The sequence below is a fragment of the Suricata suricatta genome, chromosome 14 (assembly GCF_006229205.1).
Source record: "Suricata suricatta isolate VVHF042 chromosome 14, meerkat_22Aug2017_6uvM2_HiC, whole genome shotgun sequence".
NCBI classification, from domain to species: domain Eukaryota; kingdom Metazoa; phylum Chordata; class Mammalia; order Carnivora; family Herpestidae; genus Suricata; species Suricata suricatta.
Genome location: NC_043713.1, coordinates 51,481,287 through 51,498,904, shown reverse-complemented (window position 1 = coordinate 51,498,904; position 17,618 = coordinate 51,481,287). Strand labels below are relative to the sequence as shown.

Genomic DNA, 17,618 nt, shown 5'->3' with positions numbered 1-17,618 from the left:
ATAAAAGTAATGATATAAATCGGTTAGGCCCAGTCTACCTCACCCAGAATTTATTTAATCTAGCACGCCTCTGAACCATATTCGATTAATAGTTTTATAGAAAACTCATCTGTCATTTAATTGCCTTCAGCAGAAACGGATTTTCTGGGTTTTCCCAGATATCATTGGCCATTTTTTCTGCTGTGGTCAGGGTGGATACAGCTGCCCTAGGTTCCTAGTGATCTTGGGCAAGAGGGCAGGGGCGCCTGGGTGTCTTGGTCGGTTAAACGTCTGGCTTTGGCTCAGGTCATGATCTCACGATTCATGGGTTCGAGCCCCGTGTCGGGCTCTGTGCTGACAAATAGCTCGGAGCCTGGAGCCTGCTTCAGATTCTGTGTCTCCCTCTCTCTCTGACCCTCTCCTGCTCGTATTGTCTCTGTCTCTCAAAAATAAAATAAAAGACATTTAAAAAAAAAAAAGAGGGCAGTGGTGGTAGTCTGGGTTCTTTGGTGGTTCTGTGCAGGTTCTAAACTTTAGAGTGACACCCCTACTGGCAGCTAGCAGAATCCATGATGATTGAAAAGGAAAGGGAACTTAGAACTTAGGCATGCCTCAGGCCCTGGCTGGGATAGCCGCTGAGGATGCAAAGGAGAACCATCTGATTTTGTCCATGTGTGGAATTGTAGAACAGTTGTAGTGTGAGACTAACTAGTTCGAGATCAGCAAAGTTAACACGTAATATGGTACACAAATGCACAATACACTTTAACCACCACTAATTTTTCTGTCATTAGATCCACAGATCTAGTGTTTCTCATCTATTTTTCTTTTCTTGTCTTTTGTAGTTTCAAACCATGAATTATGTGGGACAGCTGGCTGGGCAGGTGATTGTGACTGTGAAAGAACTCTACAAGGGCATTAACCAAGCCACTTTGTCTGGGTGCATCGATGTCATTGTGGTGCGACAGCAGGATGGCACCTATCAGTGTTCACCTTTTCATGTCCGATTTGGGAAGCTGGGAGTCCTGAGATCCAAAGAGAAAGTGGTGAGTACAGGGGACGGCTTGTTCTCAAGGAAGGTGAAAGGTTGGATGGTAGCAACATAAGTTGTTCCTGTCTAATCTCTCTGGACTTTTTTTTTTTTTTTTTTTAAGGAAAACCTGTGTAATGTTGAAGGTAATCGTATGAGAAGTCAGCCTTTATGTATTATTTTGACGTTGCTGCTGAATTCAGAAGGCTTACTTTAGAAAGTCTCTCCAAGGGGGGAAAAAGGCTGAAAATTATCTTGATAATCCCATTTGTTGCAGCTCAGAGGAGCAAAATAGAGAAAGTGGCGGAAGTAAATGGGGAAGGTTAGATATATTTAGAGAAAGTTTCTTTACCTTACATAGCACTTTAAAATATTTAGGGCAGTCCCTTCATACCAGTTATGAATGGAATAGACTCAGGTAATTAAGAATACATTACATTTGTTTAAGTAAAATTAATGCCAAGTTTCCTTGTTTTGACAAAGCTGTTAAATCTTATTTGTATTGAAATTTTGTTAGTGATACCCTGACTTTACTCCAGAACTTACTGAATGCAAACTCACAGGTCATGGGATTTTGGCTTTTAGTTTTATTTCAGGGAAGATTCATTCAGAAAGAAGATAATTTGTGTTTTCCTTTTTCCTACATCCTCTCTCCTTCAAATAATGGAGCAGTGGGGAAGACATGTTAGCATATTTGATGTCAATCAAGTTAGAAACCTGAGCTAGAAATAAAACTTTGCAGGTACGTGGTAGTATTTTCCCTCTCTACTCTTACCCCACATTATCTACTTAAACAGTGCAGGGAGATTTTGTCAGGATTATAAACCACAATGAGAGACCCACACCATTTTAGGTCACAGAACTAGGTGTTAGAGGACCACTGACATAATTTGGAAACATCTGTTTTCAGATGCTGGGTATTTTGCATAGCTGATCTTACTCTTTAAACAGAAATTTCTGTTTTAATTAAACTTACGTTGTTTTGAGAATGGAAGAAAAGGCTTACGGGTTTCATACAACTACATGTTCTCCCCACCTGCCCACCATGCCCCCCTCCCCCCAAAACACATCTTTTTTCCAAAGTGTTATAAATCAGTTTTCTACTAGAGAGCCACCTTGCAGGGTGGCAGAGTTTGTGTGGTCAGCCTCTGTTCAGAGTCACCCTTTGGAAATCAAAAACAGTCGCAGTTCACTTAGTAACTTGGAAACTTTCTGTTGCAAAGCAGTGTTTAGCCACAGTTTAGCTTCTTGGAATTTTTATTTCTTGCCAGTAACACTAACCTCTAGTACTTTCAGTTTTTATCTGCTTTGGGAGAATCTGTACAAAATTGTTTATGCATTGAAATTTCCCATTAGTTGTGCAAGGATCTATTCAGGAAATGGCTTATATGGCACTTTTGTTTGTTTTTCTGTGATCTGGATTTTGATCAGTGGTTTGGTTAAGTCCTTTGGCCTTTCAGAATGGAATCTGCAGGCTGATGTATACGTAAGCATTTGTGCATCAATAAATGGTGACCGGACAGATAACATACCTCTTTCTACGTGCTGTGCACCTCTAATTAAGAAAGTAGTACAAGTTCAAGATCAGACTACCCAAATGATTGTGTTCTGTATCTTGTCAAACCCTTGGATTTTAATAGTCGGTCCACGAGACACAGGAAAAGGGAAATTTTCTTTGTACTAGTACCCCAGAAGCCCAAAGGATGTGTTTGGGAGGAAATTTGGCTCTTTGACCAAAACACAGCTTTCCTATGATAGTAAAACCGAAACCATGTCTGCCTTGAGATACTCAGTCAGTTTGGATTAACTGTTTGTCTTATTTTAGGTCAGTTTGGACTCGGGAAAGCTATTCACTGATTTTACATTAAGCCCCCAATTATGGTGACACTTATATTGGTGACACCTGGCCTGGAAATTATAATCATCCTAAAGCCTCTGGTTAGGGAGATAATTTTCCCACTGTCATTGGTATGTTCTTGTTTGATAGAACACAACTACTCCCAGTATATTTTATAACTCAAGAGTTGAATTTCGGAAGGTAAACCTGCAGTTGCTGTTTTTAAAATATTAATTTTGTTGGTTTAACAAGCAAAACTAATGATTACTTATCAGAGTTAAATATTCCAGCGTATTAGGAAGTTTCTGTTGTGGGTGACAAGAACCCACCTTGCACTAGCTTAAGCAAAAAAGGAAATTTATTGGCTTACATAACTAATGTCCAGGAGCATTTGAATTGATTTGAGTCTTTAAGGATGTTAAGCAGAATGCTCTCTCTGCTCACCTCTCAGCTCTGCCTCCTTTAGTGTGTGTTCTCTCTGATGCAGATGGCCATAGTATCTCCAGGCTTACTGCGCATGAACTCAGCAACCCTAGTGGAAAGAGAGCCTCTCCTCCCTACAGAACCTACCTGTGAGACTTAGTCACATGTACCTTGCGGACCAGTCCCTGTAGCTGGGTTGGAATGTCCTGACTGGCTTGGCTTGGACAGCAGCTCCTCTCTGCAGCCAAACCCGAAACCGTCTGAAATAGGGGATGAGTAGATCCCCAGAGGACACCAGAGATACTCTTACCTGAAGAATGGCATGCCAGAACAAGTGTCTCCTATAACCAGTATTTCTAAAAAGTAAATCAGTTCCGTTTCAACATCTCAGTCCTAGATATTGAGCAAGATTAAGCCACAGAGTAGGAGTATGACTATGTAGATATGAGTATTGTTTTAGATACCAGTTTATAAGGAGTAGTACATTAAAATGAGTACCCTCTTTAAAATAACCACCTCAGGAAGCATTTATTCCAATTTGGTGCCATCTCTCAGAATATTTCTTAATACTTTTGCTTTGTTGCTTAAAGAGTTTGTAGGGTATTCTTTCAAGTATCCTCAGTATTGGCACAATTTGATGTTAGATTTAATTTGGGGGAACCAAACTTCATTTAGAGGCAGATCAAGAGACTAAATAGTCATATTGGAAAATGTCATATTTGATCAGTAAAGTCAAGGGCTATAAATGAGTGAATTTTCCTAAGATGATTTAAAACTAGACTGAATTTGCCTTCTGATAGAGGCATCATTCAATTTTCCCAGCTACCTAGGATAAATGGATAACCTACAAAGATGAAAATTCTGAAGGATACTAATTTGAATCTGTTATTTCTTTTATTAGATAAGATAACTTTAAATACTTCTTTTGTGTATAATTTAACTTAATTTATACAACCACAAATCAATAAACAAATGATAATTTCAGTTATTTTAATGTCCAACTTCTAGTTGAATAAATGCAACTAAATACTTAAGGGATCCTGAGAAACCTAAAATTTAGCATTATGGCTAATAGAAATTTAATTTTCCCAGTCCCCTTGCTCTTATAGTCTAGGAAAAATTATCTATTTCTTTACTTCATCATCCCTCATGGAACTTAGAAAGCATTCTTCCAATGTAGGAGCTGCTATTAGAGCTGCTTCAGAAATAGATGATTCTAGATGCTTATGTGACTTCAATCAGTTTATTATGAAACAAATTTTAAACTTACCTGAAAATAATTTTTTTAGCCCAAGAATTTGTTGCAGTACTTGGTTTTAGTAGAGTTAGATTTCATGTCCTACCCAGCTTTTTTTAAGATGTAAATATTCACTGTAATATAAAACATTAAGAACCTACTTTGGAAATGAGTTAATGTTTGTCTTGTGAAACTTATTTTATGCACCTAACAGCTTTTTTTTCTTATAATTAACACACAGTAATACATACTCAAAGAATATAATTTAAAAACTTTACCATACATGCACTCATGAAAGGATCATCATAATCATGACATGGAACACTTAGCTGTCCTGTCTCTCCGTCTCTTCCAGTGTGTGACTGTTCCTGAGTCTTTGTTTTTTTATAACACTACCATATTTTTAACTCCTTTATTTTAGATGTTTAAACAAGTTGCAAATGTATTTTAAATAGTTTGTATGTATCTGCCACCCACCTCTTCCCCTAATGTTGACATTTTACGTGACCGTAGTACAATTTATCAGAACTAGGCAGTTAACTTTGGTATAATATTAACTGATGACCTTATTCAGATTCACTATAGTTGTCTTTTTGTCCATGATCCTACCCAGGATCCCACATTGCTTTCATTCTATATTCAGTAACCATTCTGTCTTTCCTTACAACCTTGACAGAATGGTTATTATGTAGATGGTCCCTCACTTTGGGTTTGTCTGATGTTTTCTCCTTTGGGGAAGAATAACACAAGAGTGATAGTGTGCCCTTCTCAGTGCATCATCTTAGGATGCCCATCATGATGCCGTGTCTCATCATCGGTGATACTTTGATCCCTTGGTTAGTGGTGTCTACTAGGTTTCTCCACTAAAAAGTTATTTGTGGGAAGAAACTTGGAGATTGTGCAAGTATTCTGTTTTTCATTGTACTTTCACTCATAAATTTAGCATACATTGATGGATTTTGCCTGCAACAGTTATTACTGTGGTGTTTGCCGAATGATTCTCTGTTTCCATCCTTTCTACTTTATTAATTGAAATTCTACTGTATTGAAGAGCTGTCCTTTTGTTTATTCAATCATTTATTTAGATCAGTTGAACCTCTGAGTATTAATTTTACTCTTTGGGTTATAATCCATTATTATCATTATGTAATTGCTCAAATTGTCCCAGATTTGGCATTTGGTAGGTAGCGTCTTCAGGTTGACTCCTTTTGATATGTTCCCATGATTTTTTGAGCACTTCCTTGCTTTCTGGCACCGTGAGATATTTGAGAAGAATCTACTTTACCTGCGTCAGCCCTGGAATGTAATTATTTTGTTTCTCTGAGGAGCAGTGGTTCCTTTTATTAGAGAATAGTATCTAGAAACAAAGGATCTAGTCAGCAGGTGCACTCATTACTTAGGTGCCGTTGCTTCTAGGCTTCATCAGTGGGCAGAGCTGGACGATCTCTGTATGTAAATACATGTACCTACATTTGTCTGTAAAAATCATATGCGTTCACTCTGATCCCAGCCCATCTGCAGAAGGTTCCTTCTCATCTCCTTATTTGTAACTTCTTTTTCTGGCAGTGAGAAACATGGCTTTTATTACCCACAATATATTTACTTATTTGTTCAGTTCTAAAATACACATAAAATAGCTTCAGAATTGCTAATCCACATCTCTGTGATTTTTTTTTAATTACTACAGTATTTGTTTATAGTTCTTTTTGTCTTTAGATTTAGAATATTTAGTTTTCTTCATTACGCCTTAGTGTGATTGTGTTACAGGATTTTTGTAATAAGCATTTTCACAAAATATTTCAATTAATGACCTTCACTGACCTGATGTGACCCAGCACTCAGTGTCCAAAGGGATAATTGGTCCTCACTGGGAGAAACCCAGTGGTTTTACAAAGCTAAGTACATTTAGATTGTGGATGACTCTATTTATATCCGTATTACATTTTTCTATGCCTTCATTTTTATGTCCCCTGAACCAGTCTAAAACTGGAGTTTACAAGTTTATCTGTAAGAGTTTTGAATGTTGGCATTCGTTATTATAAGATATTTAAAAACATTTATTCACAGTCTACAGATGAATGACTACCTTATTTTTAAGTGGGAAGTAGTAGTATTCTATATAAACAACCCAACAGCATGGTCATATAAATCATTAAAACAACTAGGCAAATTTGTAGCAACATGCATGGAACTGGAAAGTATTATGCTGAGTGAAATAAGTCAGAGAAGGACAGATATCATGTTTTCACTCATGTGGATCTTGAGAAACTGAATGGAACACAATGGGGGAAGGGAAGGGGTAGAAAAATGGTTATAGAGAAGGGGGAAGGCAAACCACAAGAGACTCTTATATACAGAGAACAAACTAAGGGTGGTTGGAGTGGTTGGGGAGAGGGGAAAATGGGTGATGGGCAGTGAGGAGGGCACTTGATGGGATGAGCACTGCGTGTTGTATGTAAGCCAATTTGACAAATTATATTCATAAAAAATAAGTATATACATATGAAAGAAATGACTGGATAAGTTGAAACCCAATGCAAACTTAATAACTGAGAAAAATTAGGATTTTTTCCATGACTTTCACAAATTTTTGTAAAAACGTCAAAATTTTCTACTTGTTAGTTACAAATGTATAAGAAAATGAAAAATAGAAAATTGATGTTTAGTACACTGCAATTTAAAACATTAGAAACATTGAGAACTAACATGTCTTCTTTTTCTTTTTAATTTTTTTTAATGTTTTATTTATTTTTGATACAGAGAGAGACAGAGCATGAGAGGGGGAGAGGCAAGAGAGGAGGAGACATAGAACCGGAAGCAGGCTCCAGGCCTGAGCTAGCTGTCAGCACAGAGCCTGATGCGGGGCTCAAACCCACAAACGTGAGATCTGACCTGAGCCAAAGTTGGGGGCTTAACCGAGGCGCCCCCTAACGTGTCTTCTTTGTAAAATAACTTAGCGAGATTAGTTGGTTTGAATAGTGCTTGTCTTCTTGATGTAGAACTTACGATACAGAACAGACATCTTTTGTCTTGGCAAATTGTCATATGCTTCTTTCTGTTTGGATCAGCTTTCAGGTTTTCATCTCTGAAGCATTCAGTGTCATGAAGTATGTCAGAGTTCCTTCAGTGTGGCATTTTTTGCCCACATCATTTCCTCTGGGCCATCTTTTGTTTTTTTTTGTCATAGCCACTCTGCTCCTCTGTGTGGATGAGCTTGCCTTCACCAGGTGCCTCTGGCTGCACATCTTGAGCCTTTCAGATGGCAGCAGGATCCCCATTCCTGCAGTCAGCTATTTCTTCTATAACTGTCGACGTTGACTTTGCATTTCACTTCCAGTAAGACTACTTTTAGTTTGTGGCACTTTGATCTTGGCCAACTGATACCTCTTCATTGTCCATTTTTATAAACTGTCACATGGGTTTGTCAGTGGGAGACAGGGAGACAACTACCTCTACCAGCTTTGTATCTGTGCCTGAACTGAGTAACATACATGCTTGGACTAGTCACCAGTAGATTTGGTGCACTTGTCACCAGCTAGTCATGTTGAGAAGGTGATGTGATAGTACTGATAATGCTGGGCATCTGTTTTTTATGTAGTGGTCTGTAGACAGCTGGCAGTGAAGTCTGTGCTTTGTGCAGTTACAGGTAACATACCACAGTAACTGAACTCTGTGGTTGTCTGAACCATGCCAGCTGAGGCCTGCCTGTGCTGTAACTCTGGAAGTGCTCAACAGCTTGCTGACTGTGACATTTCCCCTATTTTATGCCATTTGGGAAATTAAGTAAAAGACTTTATGTTCCAAAAAATAGATGATACAACATTTTCTTTCAGTCCCTGGTTACCCATCCCCTTCCTTCCCAGGTCTGTTTGTTTTTTTACAGTGGGATGGTGGGGCAGGTAGCAGTGTTTCTCAGAGGCTGTCACTCTAGGAACCTTAATACTAAGTTTGGCTTGAGAACCCAGAATTTGGACTTGGTTTTAGCATGGACTTGGTTTAGCATGAATGAAAGATTTAATACTAAATCATACTTTCTCTTCTTAGATTGATATAGAAATCAATGGCGATGCAGTGGATCTTCACATGAAATTGGGTGACAATGGGGAAGCTTTCTTTGTGGAGGAGACTGAAGAGGAATATGTAAGTTCTAGTGGGTCACATTCATTTTCCATGTTGTATTCAGGCTCCAGGACCTGTCCCCAAACAGAAATGTCCTACAGTTTTCATGCTTAGTTATAGAGGTGATTGTTGCAGGTTAAATGAGCTTTAGGTTTAGGTTGAAGAACTGAGCTATCAGAAAGGAGCTAGAGGAGTGAGGAGCTTTTCTCGGCACCAAGTGTCAGAGTACAGAGAGCATACAGAAGGCCCTTGCACTTGGTCTTTTTCTCTGTCTTTAATGAGCTTTCTTACTTAGTATCTGTTAAAGTTTTACACCTTGACTGAATACACTAAGTTCCACCTAAGCAATGAAGGCATATCTCTCTCTGCAAGCTGTGTGTGTGTGTCTGTGTGTGTGTGTTTGTACATGTGTGACCTTTAAACTTGGAAAACATGTTTACCATTTTGGTTAGGGACATTGGATCTCTAACCTTGAATAGTCTTGTGAATGAGTTCATTATGATCTCAAGAGATTTAAATTAATTGGCCTGTATCTTTTTAAACCATTATTGCATATTCAGCTTCTTTAAGAGAGAACAGTTTGTTCCTCCCCACCCCGTGTATCCACTGATGTCTTGGTGGTAAACTGTTCTTGATGGATTTAGTGTGGATCTTAGAAGACGCATCGTCTAGTTTCCATCATAAAGAATAAAATCTCAGCAAAAATGATAACCTTCAAGTTATTAAGGATACAGGACTACTTTTTTGGGGTTTTCAAGAACTGCCAGTTGGATATCATAAATTCACAAAGAAGAAAAGTCACCAGAAGATAAACAGAATTGAGATTGTTTATCATTTCTAGTTTAGAGAGAAGCCAACAATTTAAATGCCAATATATGGAAAGCAGCATGCAAAGTATGATTATGAAAGGGAACCCTTCCAGACCAGTCTTTTTTCTAGCACCTGTTAATTACTTGTTTTTGTATTACTTTGTTTGTGTTTGCTTGGCCTTATCAAAGTTTTTTCTCATCAGAGACAGCAAAAGGCAGAATGATACAATAAATGAGTTACCACAAGAATAAAATATTTTTTTAAAACATTTATTTATTTGAGCAAGAAAGCAGACACATGGATGCAGGGGAGAGGCAGAGAAAGGGAGAGGGAGAATCCTAAGCAGGCCCCATGCTGTCAGTGCAGAGCCGACACAGGGCTCAGTCTCACAAACCATGAGAACGTGACCTGATCCAGAATCAAGTTGGATGCTTAACTGACTGAGCCACCCTGGCGCCCCAAGAATAAAATATTTTTGATGTGTTCCTTAAAATTATGTATATTTCAGGACAGTGATTGATTAGACTTTGTAAATGAGAGGGCTGGGTTATTGTTCATTTTTTACCTGGTTCTCATGGTCAGTTCTGATGATTCCACTTACAACTATGCTTAGCAAGGTTGACTTGGAGAATGCCAACTTTCCAGCCCCTTTTTCCTATCCTGTTTCATCAAATTGTTCAGATTTTCTTTAGTATGCTTCTCTATAATTTTTTAAACGTTGATTCATCCAACAACATTACTACTCTGTGCCACATACTATGAATAAAATATGCCCCCACTCTCCAAGAGTTTACAGTTATAAAAGGGATAAACACTACCAAAACCCATCTGGCTCCCATTTATTTACATTTTTGTTTCTCTCAGACTCTGCTCATCTAAACTGCATATCGTCAGCATCCTTTTCAAGCTAGTAGTTCCAGATCTAACCCTGTCCTTTTAATAGTGGCGCAATCATTCATAGTATGGATACACCACAGTTTAACCATTCTTGTACTGATAGAGATTTAAGTTATTTCATTGTCCCCAACACATTACAAGTAGTGCTGTAATAGAACTAGGAAATACCACCAGAGACAAAACAGTTTTTAAGAAGTACCAGTAAACTTTGGGGCACCTGGATAGTACAGTCCGTTCAATGTCCGACTCTTGATTTCAACTGAGTTCACAATCCCAGGGTTGTGGGATCAAGACCCCTTCACTCAGCACTAAGCCTGCTTAAGATTCTCTCTCTCCCTCTGCCCCTCTCCCCTACTTGTGCGTGCTCTCACGCTCTCTCTCTCTCTCTCTCTCTCTCAAATTAAAAATTAAAAGTACAGTAAACTTTAATTATAATAACAAAGACCATTGAATTACAAGGCCCTGGAAGTTGGAGACTATAGCCTGTAACTTGGGTGACCCAGGGGCATGTGGAATAATAACCTGTCATCACAGTTACTGTTGTCACACAGTAAGTGTGTGTTGCTGGTGAACACAAATTTTGCTTGGATCAGGTGTAATATGTCTACCAAAGCCAAAGTCAAAAGCTTGATTAAGAAGGATTATGGAAATTCACTCACTTTCAGGACTGTTATGTAGAAACATGAGTATTCTAAGTTACTTGAGGTTAATTTGGCTCTCTGACCTATCTTCCATTTCCCCCATGATATGAAGGCATGAAGCCAGTAACTAAGAAGTGAATTTTGTGAACACCAGACTTTGATCATGTATTTGATATTCAATTACTAGTTTAATTATTTCTAACTGGTGGGCCTTATTTTCTTCCTTTGAATTCCTGAACAGATGTTTTAAATACCTTTACAATTTAAAAACCCACCAATTTCTTTTGTTAACAGAGTATTGTCTAAATCACCTTTTTCCACCCTCATTTAATTTAGCAAACACACATTTTACCAGAGAGCCTCACTTCACTCACCTGTCCTACTGCCTCCTGATCCCTGCCTTCTGCTTTATCCTATTACTGTTCTTTGTAAGTTCTTGACAGAGTGCTTTGTATTACCTCCTTGGAATGCTGCTGTTGCTGCTTTGAACTCCCCTTACAGAATATTTAATTGGCTGTGCTTTAATTACAGTTTTTGTGTGTGCCCTTTGATTTGGTATAGTGGTTCCTTCAAATGTATTCAGTTACATGGACTAGATGAATTATCTGTGTGTACCAGGGTAAAGACCTATTCACACTAGAGTGGGCAGGGACACTGTTCGGTGTGACATTCTTACCTTTAGGGATTATGTATTCTTGCTACCACTGTGAATTTAGGTATGCAAAGAGTTCATTATTGCTCTGATTCACTGTCTACTTTGTCAGGGACAACTTTTCTTTCTCCATGTTCTCTTTAAGGAAAAGCTTCCTGCCTACCTTGCCACCTCACCAATTCCTACTGAAGATCAGTTCTTCAAAGATATCGATACTCCTTTGGTGAAATCTGGTGGAAATGAAAGACCATCTCAGAGTTCAGACATCTCCCACATCTTGGAAACGGAAACAGTTTTCCCTTCAAGTTCTGTGAAAAAGAAAAAACGAAGGAGAAAGAAATGCAAGCAGGACAGTAAGAGGGAAGACCAGACTGCTTCCCCTCCCGCAGAAGGTGCCGTGGGTGTGGAAATGAGCTCTGACGAGGACAAGGGAGCCCAGTCAGCAAGGTAGGGCTCTCTGTGCGAGTGTCAGGCACGCACATGCTGTGGGCAGAGCTCAGCTCCAGTGAGTTGCTGTTGTTTCTTTCATGGATCTGCACTGTGAGGTTTAAACTTGTTTTTCCCCGTAACAGTTTATTGTGGAATCAGTGTAAGAGACATTTTCTTTTTTCCTTTCTGCTATTCTATAAAATTTGCCATCAGACATCCTGCTGTGATATTAACATACCACTTGAAGCAGACTGGCAGTGTGTGGCTTTCCATCAGTAGCTTTCCAAAAGCCAAATAAATTGTAAGTCACAAAGAAGATCTGAATTAGTGACTTGGCCCCGAGGCTACGTATGGTGAATATCCCTACTCAGTAGTCTTGGTATCTCACCTGTTGCTGAGAAGCTTAGAATTTTTGTTTTGAGTTTTCATCAAAACATTCCCAGTAAGTTGAAAAGGAAAGGATTTTTGTGTGCAGTTTTTTTTTTAAGTGAGAAATCTTGACTACTTCCTATTTACCAGCTCAATAGAAGAGCTCAAATATGCCAATTTTTAAGTCAGCACTGCCTAGGGTTTAGAAGGTTAGGGGGTAGAACATGTATTTTTTTGTTCAAGATTTCAGTTTTTAAAAGGTTGTCTTCTACCTGTCCTACGCAGTGATTGCTGTGACATTGGCAAGGGCCATATGTGTGTCAGCAGGGTGGTTTACTTTATCGATGATCATTGGACAAGAAGTTGTTGCCCACAATAACCCTAAAGTTCTACCTACAATTTTTCCAAGATCCACCAGAAAGGACGCTGGAGTAACACTTTTGCCCTTGAAGTTTATTGATTCATATCCTTTATTATAATACAGTTGAGCAAGGTAGTCTGCCTTTTCTAGATTGTGCAAAAGGCTGCCTTCATCAGCCACATCTGTCAAGAGTAGTGACAGTTAATAGTTGGTTGTCAGTTAATGGTGGTTAGTTCTGTGTCTCTGAGCCAGAACCTTGCTTGCTTGGTAAGCAGGTATGTCAGAATGCATGTAAAGTAGGGCCTTATGATAATTTTCAGGAGTTTGGTGGTTTTCTTTTTCTTTGGATTACTGTACATCATAGAAACTGCCACTTGGAGGAACTCTTACCTAAAATCTCCTTAAAAGAGGATCTGGTCAATTATGCAGCCAACAGAAATTAGGACTTAAAAAAAAAAAAAAAAGGACAAAATGTAACAGTCCTGAGAATTCAGGTCAGATGTATACTGAAATAAGCACTGAGCTAAAAGGTAGAAGACTGGGCCTCTTCTGTTTTTGATTGTGGAATAGCAGCTACTTGATTACTCTGGGCCTTTGTTTCTTATTCTGTGAAATACGAAAATTGAACTATATGGTTTGCAAGGCTCTTCCAGCTCAGCATCTAGATTCTAAAATAATTTGGGGGGATATTTAGGATCAAAAGTATTAACAGCATATTAAACAGGTTAAAGAATCAGAGGAAAAGAATAAGAAGTCAACTGCTTTTGCAGTTGTGTGATCTAGAAATCAGATAGGATTGGGAAATTTGCAGCTTTCAAATATCTTCCCCTCCTCAGGTCCCTACCACTTAGGAAAGAAATTCTGTTTCCAGAGAAATACCTCCACGTGGTTTTTATTTTATTTTGATAAATAGCGTTCTATTTAAATAGCATTCTCTTTACATTTCAAGAATTTCATGGATAATAGAATTAAGGTTAATTGAGGCTCCTTGAAGGAAGCAGATGAAAGAGGAAATCATCCTTGAAACCAGGTTGCTGTAGCATAGCTAGAAGAAACACATTAAATTGGAGAGCTTTAAACTCCAGAGAGCTTTGTGTAAATTGTACTAGTGAGCCTCTCCCTTCCTCAAGATGGACTTGTATATAGCATGGAAGCCTTGTTTGTCCTTCCAGAGGATGGAAGGACATGTTAGTGTCTATATATATTAAAAATGTTGTGCCTGGGCTAAGTAGTCTTTTGGAGCGAAGAGTCTTTTCAAGATTGGATGGGCTCTAGCACAATCTTGAATGCAAATGTAAAAAACATGCCACTGATGAGATACTTAAAATACCCAGCACTATTAAAAATGGAGGATTAAGATCACACCATCAGAAAGGAATCTCTTCTTTTAATCCACCAAAGCAGACTTGTTTGCAAGTTGTATCTGGAAGCTAAGTAGAGAGAGCCTAAGACTTTTTATAAACAGGATCTATTGCCCTGAGGCTGTGGACTTCCTCTCCTCAATAACTGGCTTCTAGAAAACCCTCCATGTTCTTCTCTGATGACTGGAATCTTAGAGCCTCTCCCTGCCTTTCCTCCCCTTGATTTCTGATACAGTAGACAGAGAAACATTTCAGGGCTCCTTTCAATCCTATTTTTTATGAGAAATGTCCTGTATCCAAAATCAAAATGAGATCATTAGCCACACTGAAATGTATTGACCACTACTGTGCTAAGGCTGAGGATAAACATACTGTTTATAGAGTTAGTGATCTTTGGTCATGGTGGTTAGCAACCCCATTTATCTCTTACATAATACCACCAGATAAATAGACGAATATTCATTTAGTCCCTCTAATTTCTTCAGTGTAAATAAAGCAGACCATTTATTTTAACTTTCTATTGATTTTTCCCTGCTTTTAAAAAACTGAGATAATAATTTACATACAGTTATATTCATAGAACTTAAGTATGCAATGGAGTGAATTTTGACAGTTATATATACATCATATAACCTCTCTTGGCTTTTGAATAGGAAAGATCATTAGTTTATGAAATGGTATTGAATTTGAAGCCATGCTGAGATACATCGGTGAAGGCTGAAGTGCTCTCTTCACACACTGAGTATGAACGTCAGCGGCTGAACCTCCCACATCCCCCAACCCTGACTCAGAGTTCAGCTGTTTACTGCTAGTTTTCTGCTGTTTGGTGTTTATGTATTTGTCTTATATTTTGACATAGATGTAGTCAGTGTTTGTACTATTGTCTTCACAGTCCACTCCCTTTATCCTCAGGTCATGTATTACAGTTCCTCTGTCGTGGTCTACCTAGTTTGTTGAATGTGCTCAGGCACTTGTGCCATTTTGAAAAGTGCTTATTAGCAAGTTTTTAGAAGCATTCAGCAATATTTTACTAATACCAGTATGCTTTCTGAGCTCTTCTTGACTTACCTTTTATAATACAGTGAAATATGTGCCAAATAAATAAGTTTCTGTGACTTTTACATTGTTTTTTTCAAACCATATGAGTAGTGATGTGTCATACTGTACTGTTCTTTCCAGTTTGTCAAATAAGCATCTGATTCATAAGCATTGCATTTTCCCTTTTTGTTTTTACCATTTCATGTTCATTTTTTAAGGGGCACTCGGGTGGCTCAGTTGTTTGAACATTTGGCTCGAGTCATGATCTCATGATTCGTGAGATTGAGCTCCATGTCAGGCTCTGTGCTGAGAACACAGAGCCTAGTTGGAATTCTCTCTCTCCCTCTGCCCCTCTCTCCCACTTGCACTCTCTCAAAAAAAATTTTTTTTTTTTAATATTAAACAAAACAACCTCCTGATGCTAACTTTTTGAGAAATAAGAGTATTTTGACCTAGATATCTGCCTTTTTCAAGTATAGATTTTTCTCCTCTTGAAATGAGGTATTCTACCAGAGTTTAATTCCTCTCATTAGAGTTGGGAAAACCTTAAATTGGAAGATACAGCTATATGGGAAAACTATTGCATGGCAGAATTAGTAGTAAAGCAGAGCATGTAAATAAAGATAGAAAGGAAGAAGGGTAACATTAAAAATTAATAAACTGATTTTTACCTCTATTTTTAGCCTACCATATTAAGTAAATTCAGATAGTCTCATTTTATGTAAAATATCTGTCCTGGCAGGATGTAGAATTTCCTAGAAGAAGCTCTCAAACTGGAAAGTAGAGTTCTTCTTTATACTTTTCTGAGTTCTCAGCATAATACACTACGTAGATCTCATACGGACTCTGTGGAGTAGACAGGACAAGTGATAGATTTCCAATCAAAGATGAAAAACTGGGGCCCACAGTGCTTCTGAGGGATGTTTTCAAGGTTATATGGCAAGTTAGTTACATTAACTTTGCAAATTCAAGAAAAACCAAAGGGTAAATTAATTAAAACCCTATTAGCATTATTTAATCCTCCTGTAAAGATAGAGTATATGCACACATGCATGAGGGAGGGACGGAGAGAGAGGGAGAGGGAGACTCTCAAGCAGATTGTGTGCTGTCAGCACAGAGCCTGGTGTTGAGATCATGACCTGAACAGAAATCAAGAGTTGGACGCTGAACCAACTGAGCCACCCAGGTATCCCCAATCACATCAGTTTTAATCACATTTTCTTCTCTGTCCTCCCTCTGTTTATTCCATATTTGAATGGTGGTGGTAGTGTATAGTGGGTGGTGGCATCAGTGAATCTCCCCTTCTGCTTCATAGGTTTCTTTTAAGAGGATTAGTTACTAATCATTTGGTCTTCTTCATTTGTATCATTTAGACTGTGTCAGTAGATTTGGAGATATTTTTAAGCTGACGATGTCCTTGTTCCTGATTTTTTTTTTTTCCTTTCACAGAGGATTTTCAAATGCTTCCTTAAAGGAAGATGAATATAAGGAGCCTTTGCTCTTCCATTCTGGGGACCATTACCCCTTATCCGATGGAGACTGGTCCCCTTTAGACAAGTAAGTATTTTCAAAATTTCTCCATTTGTTTAAGAAAAGATATATTAAATAGGTTTTCTGTTATGTGACAGTAATGATATTTCCTATTTCTCTCATGTAGGAGAACTGAATGTGTATTTTTAACATGAATATGGACCTTTCCTCTCAATAATTATTTTTTCCTAAACTTGATCTGATTTAATCCTCATAATGTTAGTGTAGATCTATATTATCTGCCTAGAATTTGGTCCTCTACAGTTCTAAAATTCTAATCTTACAGTGTCAACTAATAACTGTAACTGTGGATAATGTGAAGAAAGGTGCAGTCTCACTTGGTTCTGTGTTTAAATCCATTTTCTCTCATTATGTTAATTTAACCCATCTTTTCTGTGCATTTCATCTCCTGTAAAATTATCTTTGTTATTGATTTCTTGGGAGAATCAGTAAGGATAATGTATATAAAGTGTTTACAGAGAACCCAGCAAGTCCTCATTAGATACTCATTGGTGTTGTTTTCATTATTATTAAAGACCTCAAATGGAAGAAATCATTTAAATTCTCTCCAATAAAGTCTTTATACTGGCAGGATAAAGTTAATATATTCAAGCTTGTGTTTCCTTTAATCTGTCGAGCTCAACAAGACTGAAGTTCCTGACTTTAAAGGCATCACATTTTTTTGTCCTGTGTTTACAGCCCCTATTCCCCAACAGCAGTGTGTCCTAAGAGCGATTCAGAGCTGGAGGTGAAACCTGCTGAGAGCCTGCTCAGATCTGAGTCCCACATGGAGTGGACGTGGGGAGGGTTCCCAGAGTCCACCAAGGTACTGATGTTTACTTGCCTGTGGAGTACGTCCAGTTAAAAACCCGTGAGGTCTCTGTCTTTGAGTCATGGGGAGCAGG

The 17,618-nt window shown here is 38.3% G+C and overlaps 1 protein-coding gene across 3 annotated transcripts in view; it reads left to right on the top strand.

Annotated features, from left to right (window-relative positions):
* LPIN2 (lipin 2) overlaps positions 1-17,618 on the top strand; it is a 59,178-nt gene that overhangs the window by 19,036 nt on the left and 22,524 nt on the right. For 2 of the 3 annotated variants that reach the window (XM_029922959.1, XM_029922960.1), the window contains exons 2-6: positions 825-1,025; positions 8,551-8,646; positions 11,771-12,072; positions 16,633-16,740; positions 17,413-17,539. In XM_029922959.1, the coding sequence (XP_029778819.1) occupies positions 825-1,025; positions 8,551-8,646; positions 11,771-12,072; positions 16,633-16,740; positions 17,413-17,539 (834 nt within the window). Of the gene's footprint in view, positions 1-824; positions 1,026-7,752; positions 7,843-8,550; positions 8,647-11,770; positions 12,073-16,632; positions 16,741-17,412; positions 17,540-17,618 lie in introns of those variants that run through there. The other variant, XM_029922961.1, reaches the window with a different exon arrangement.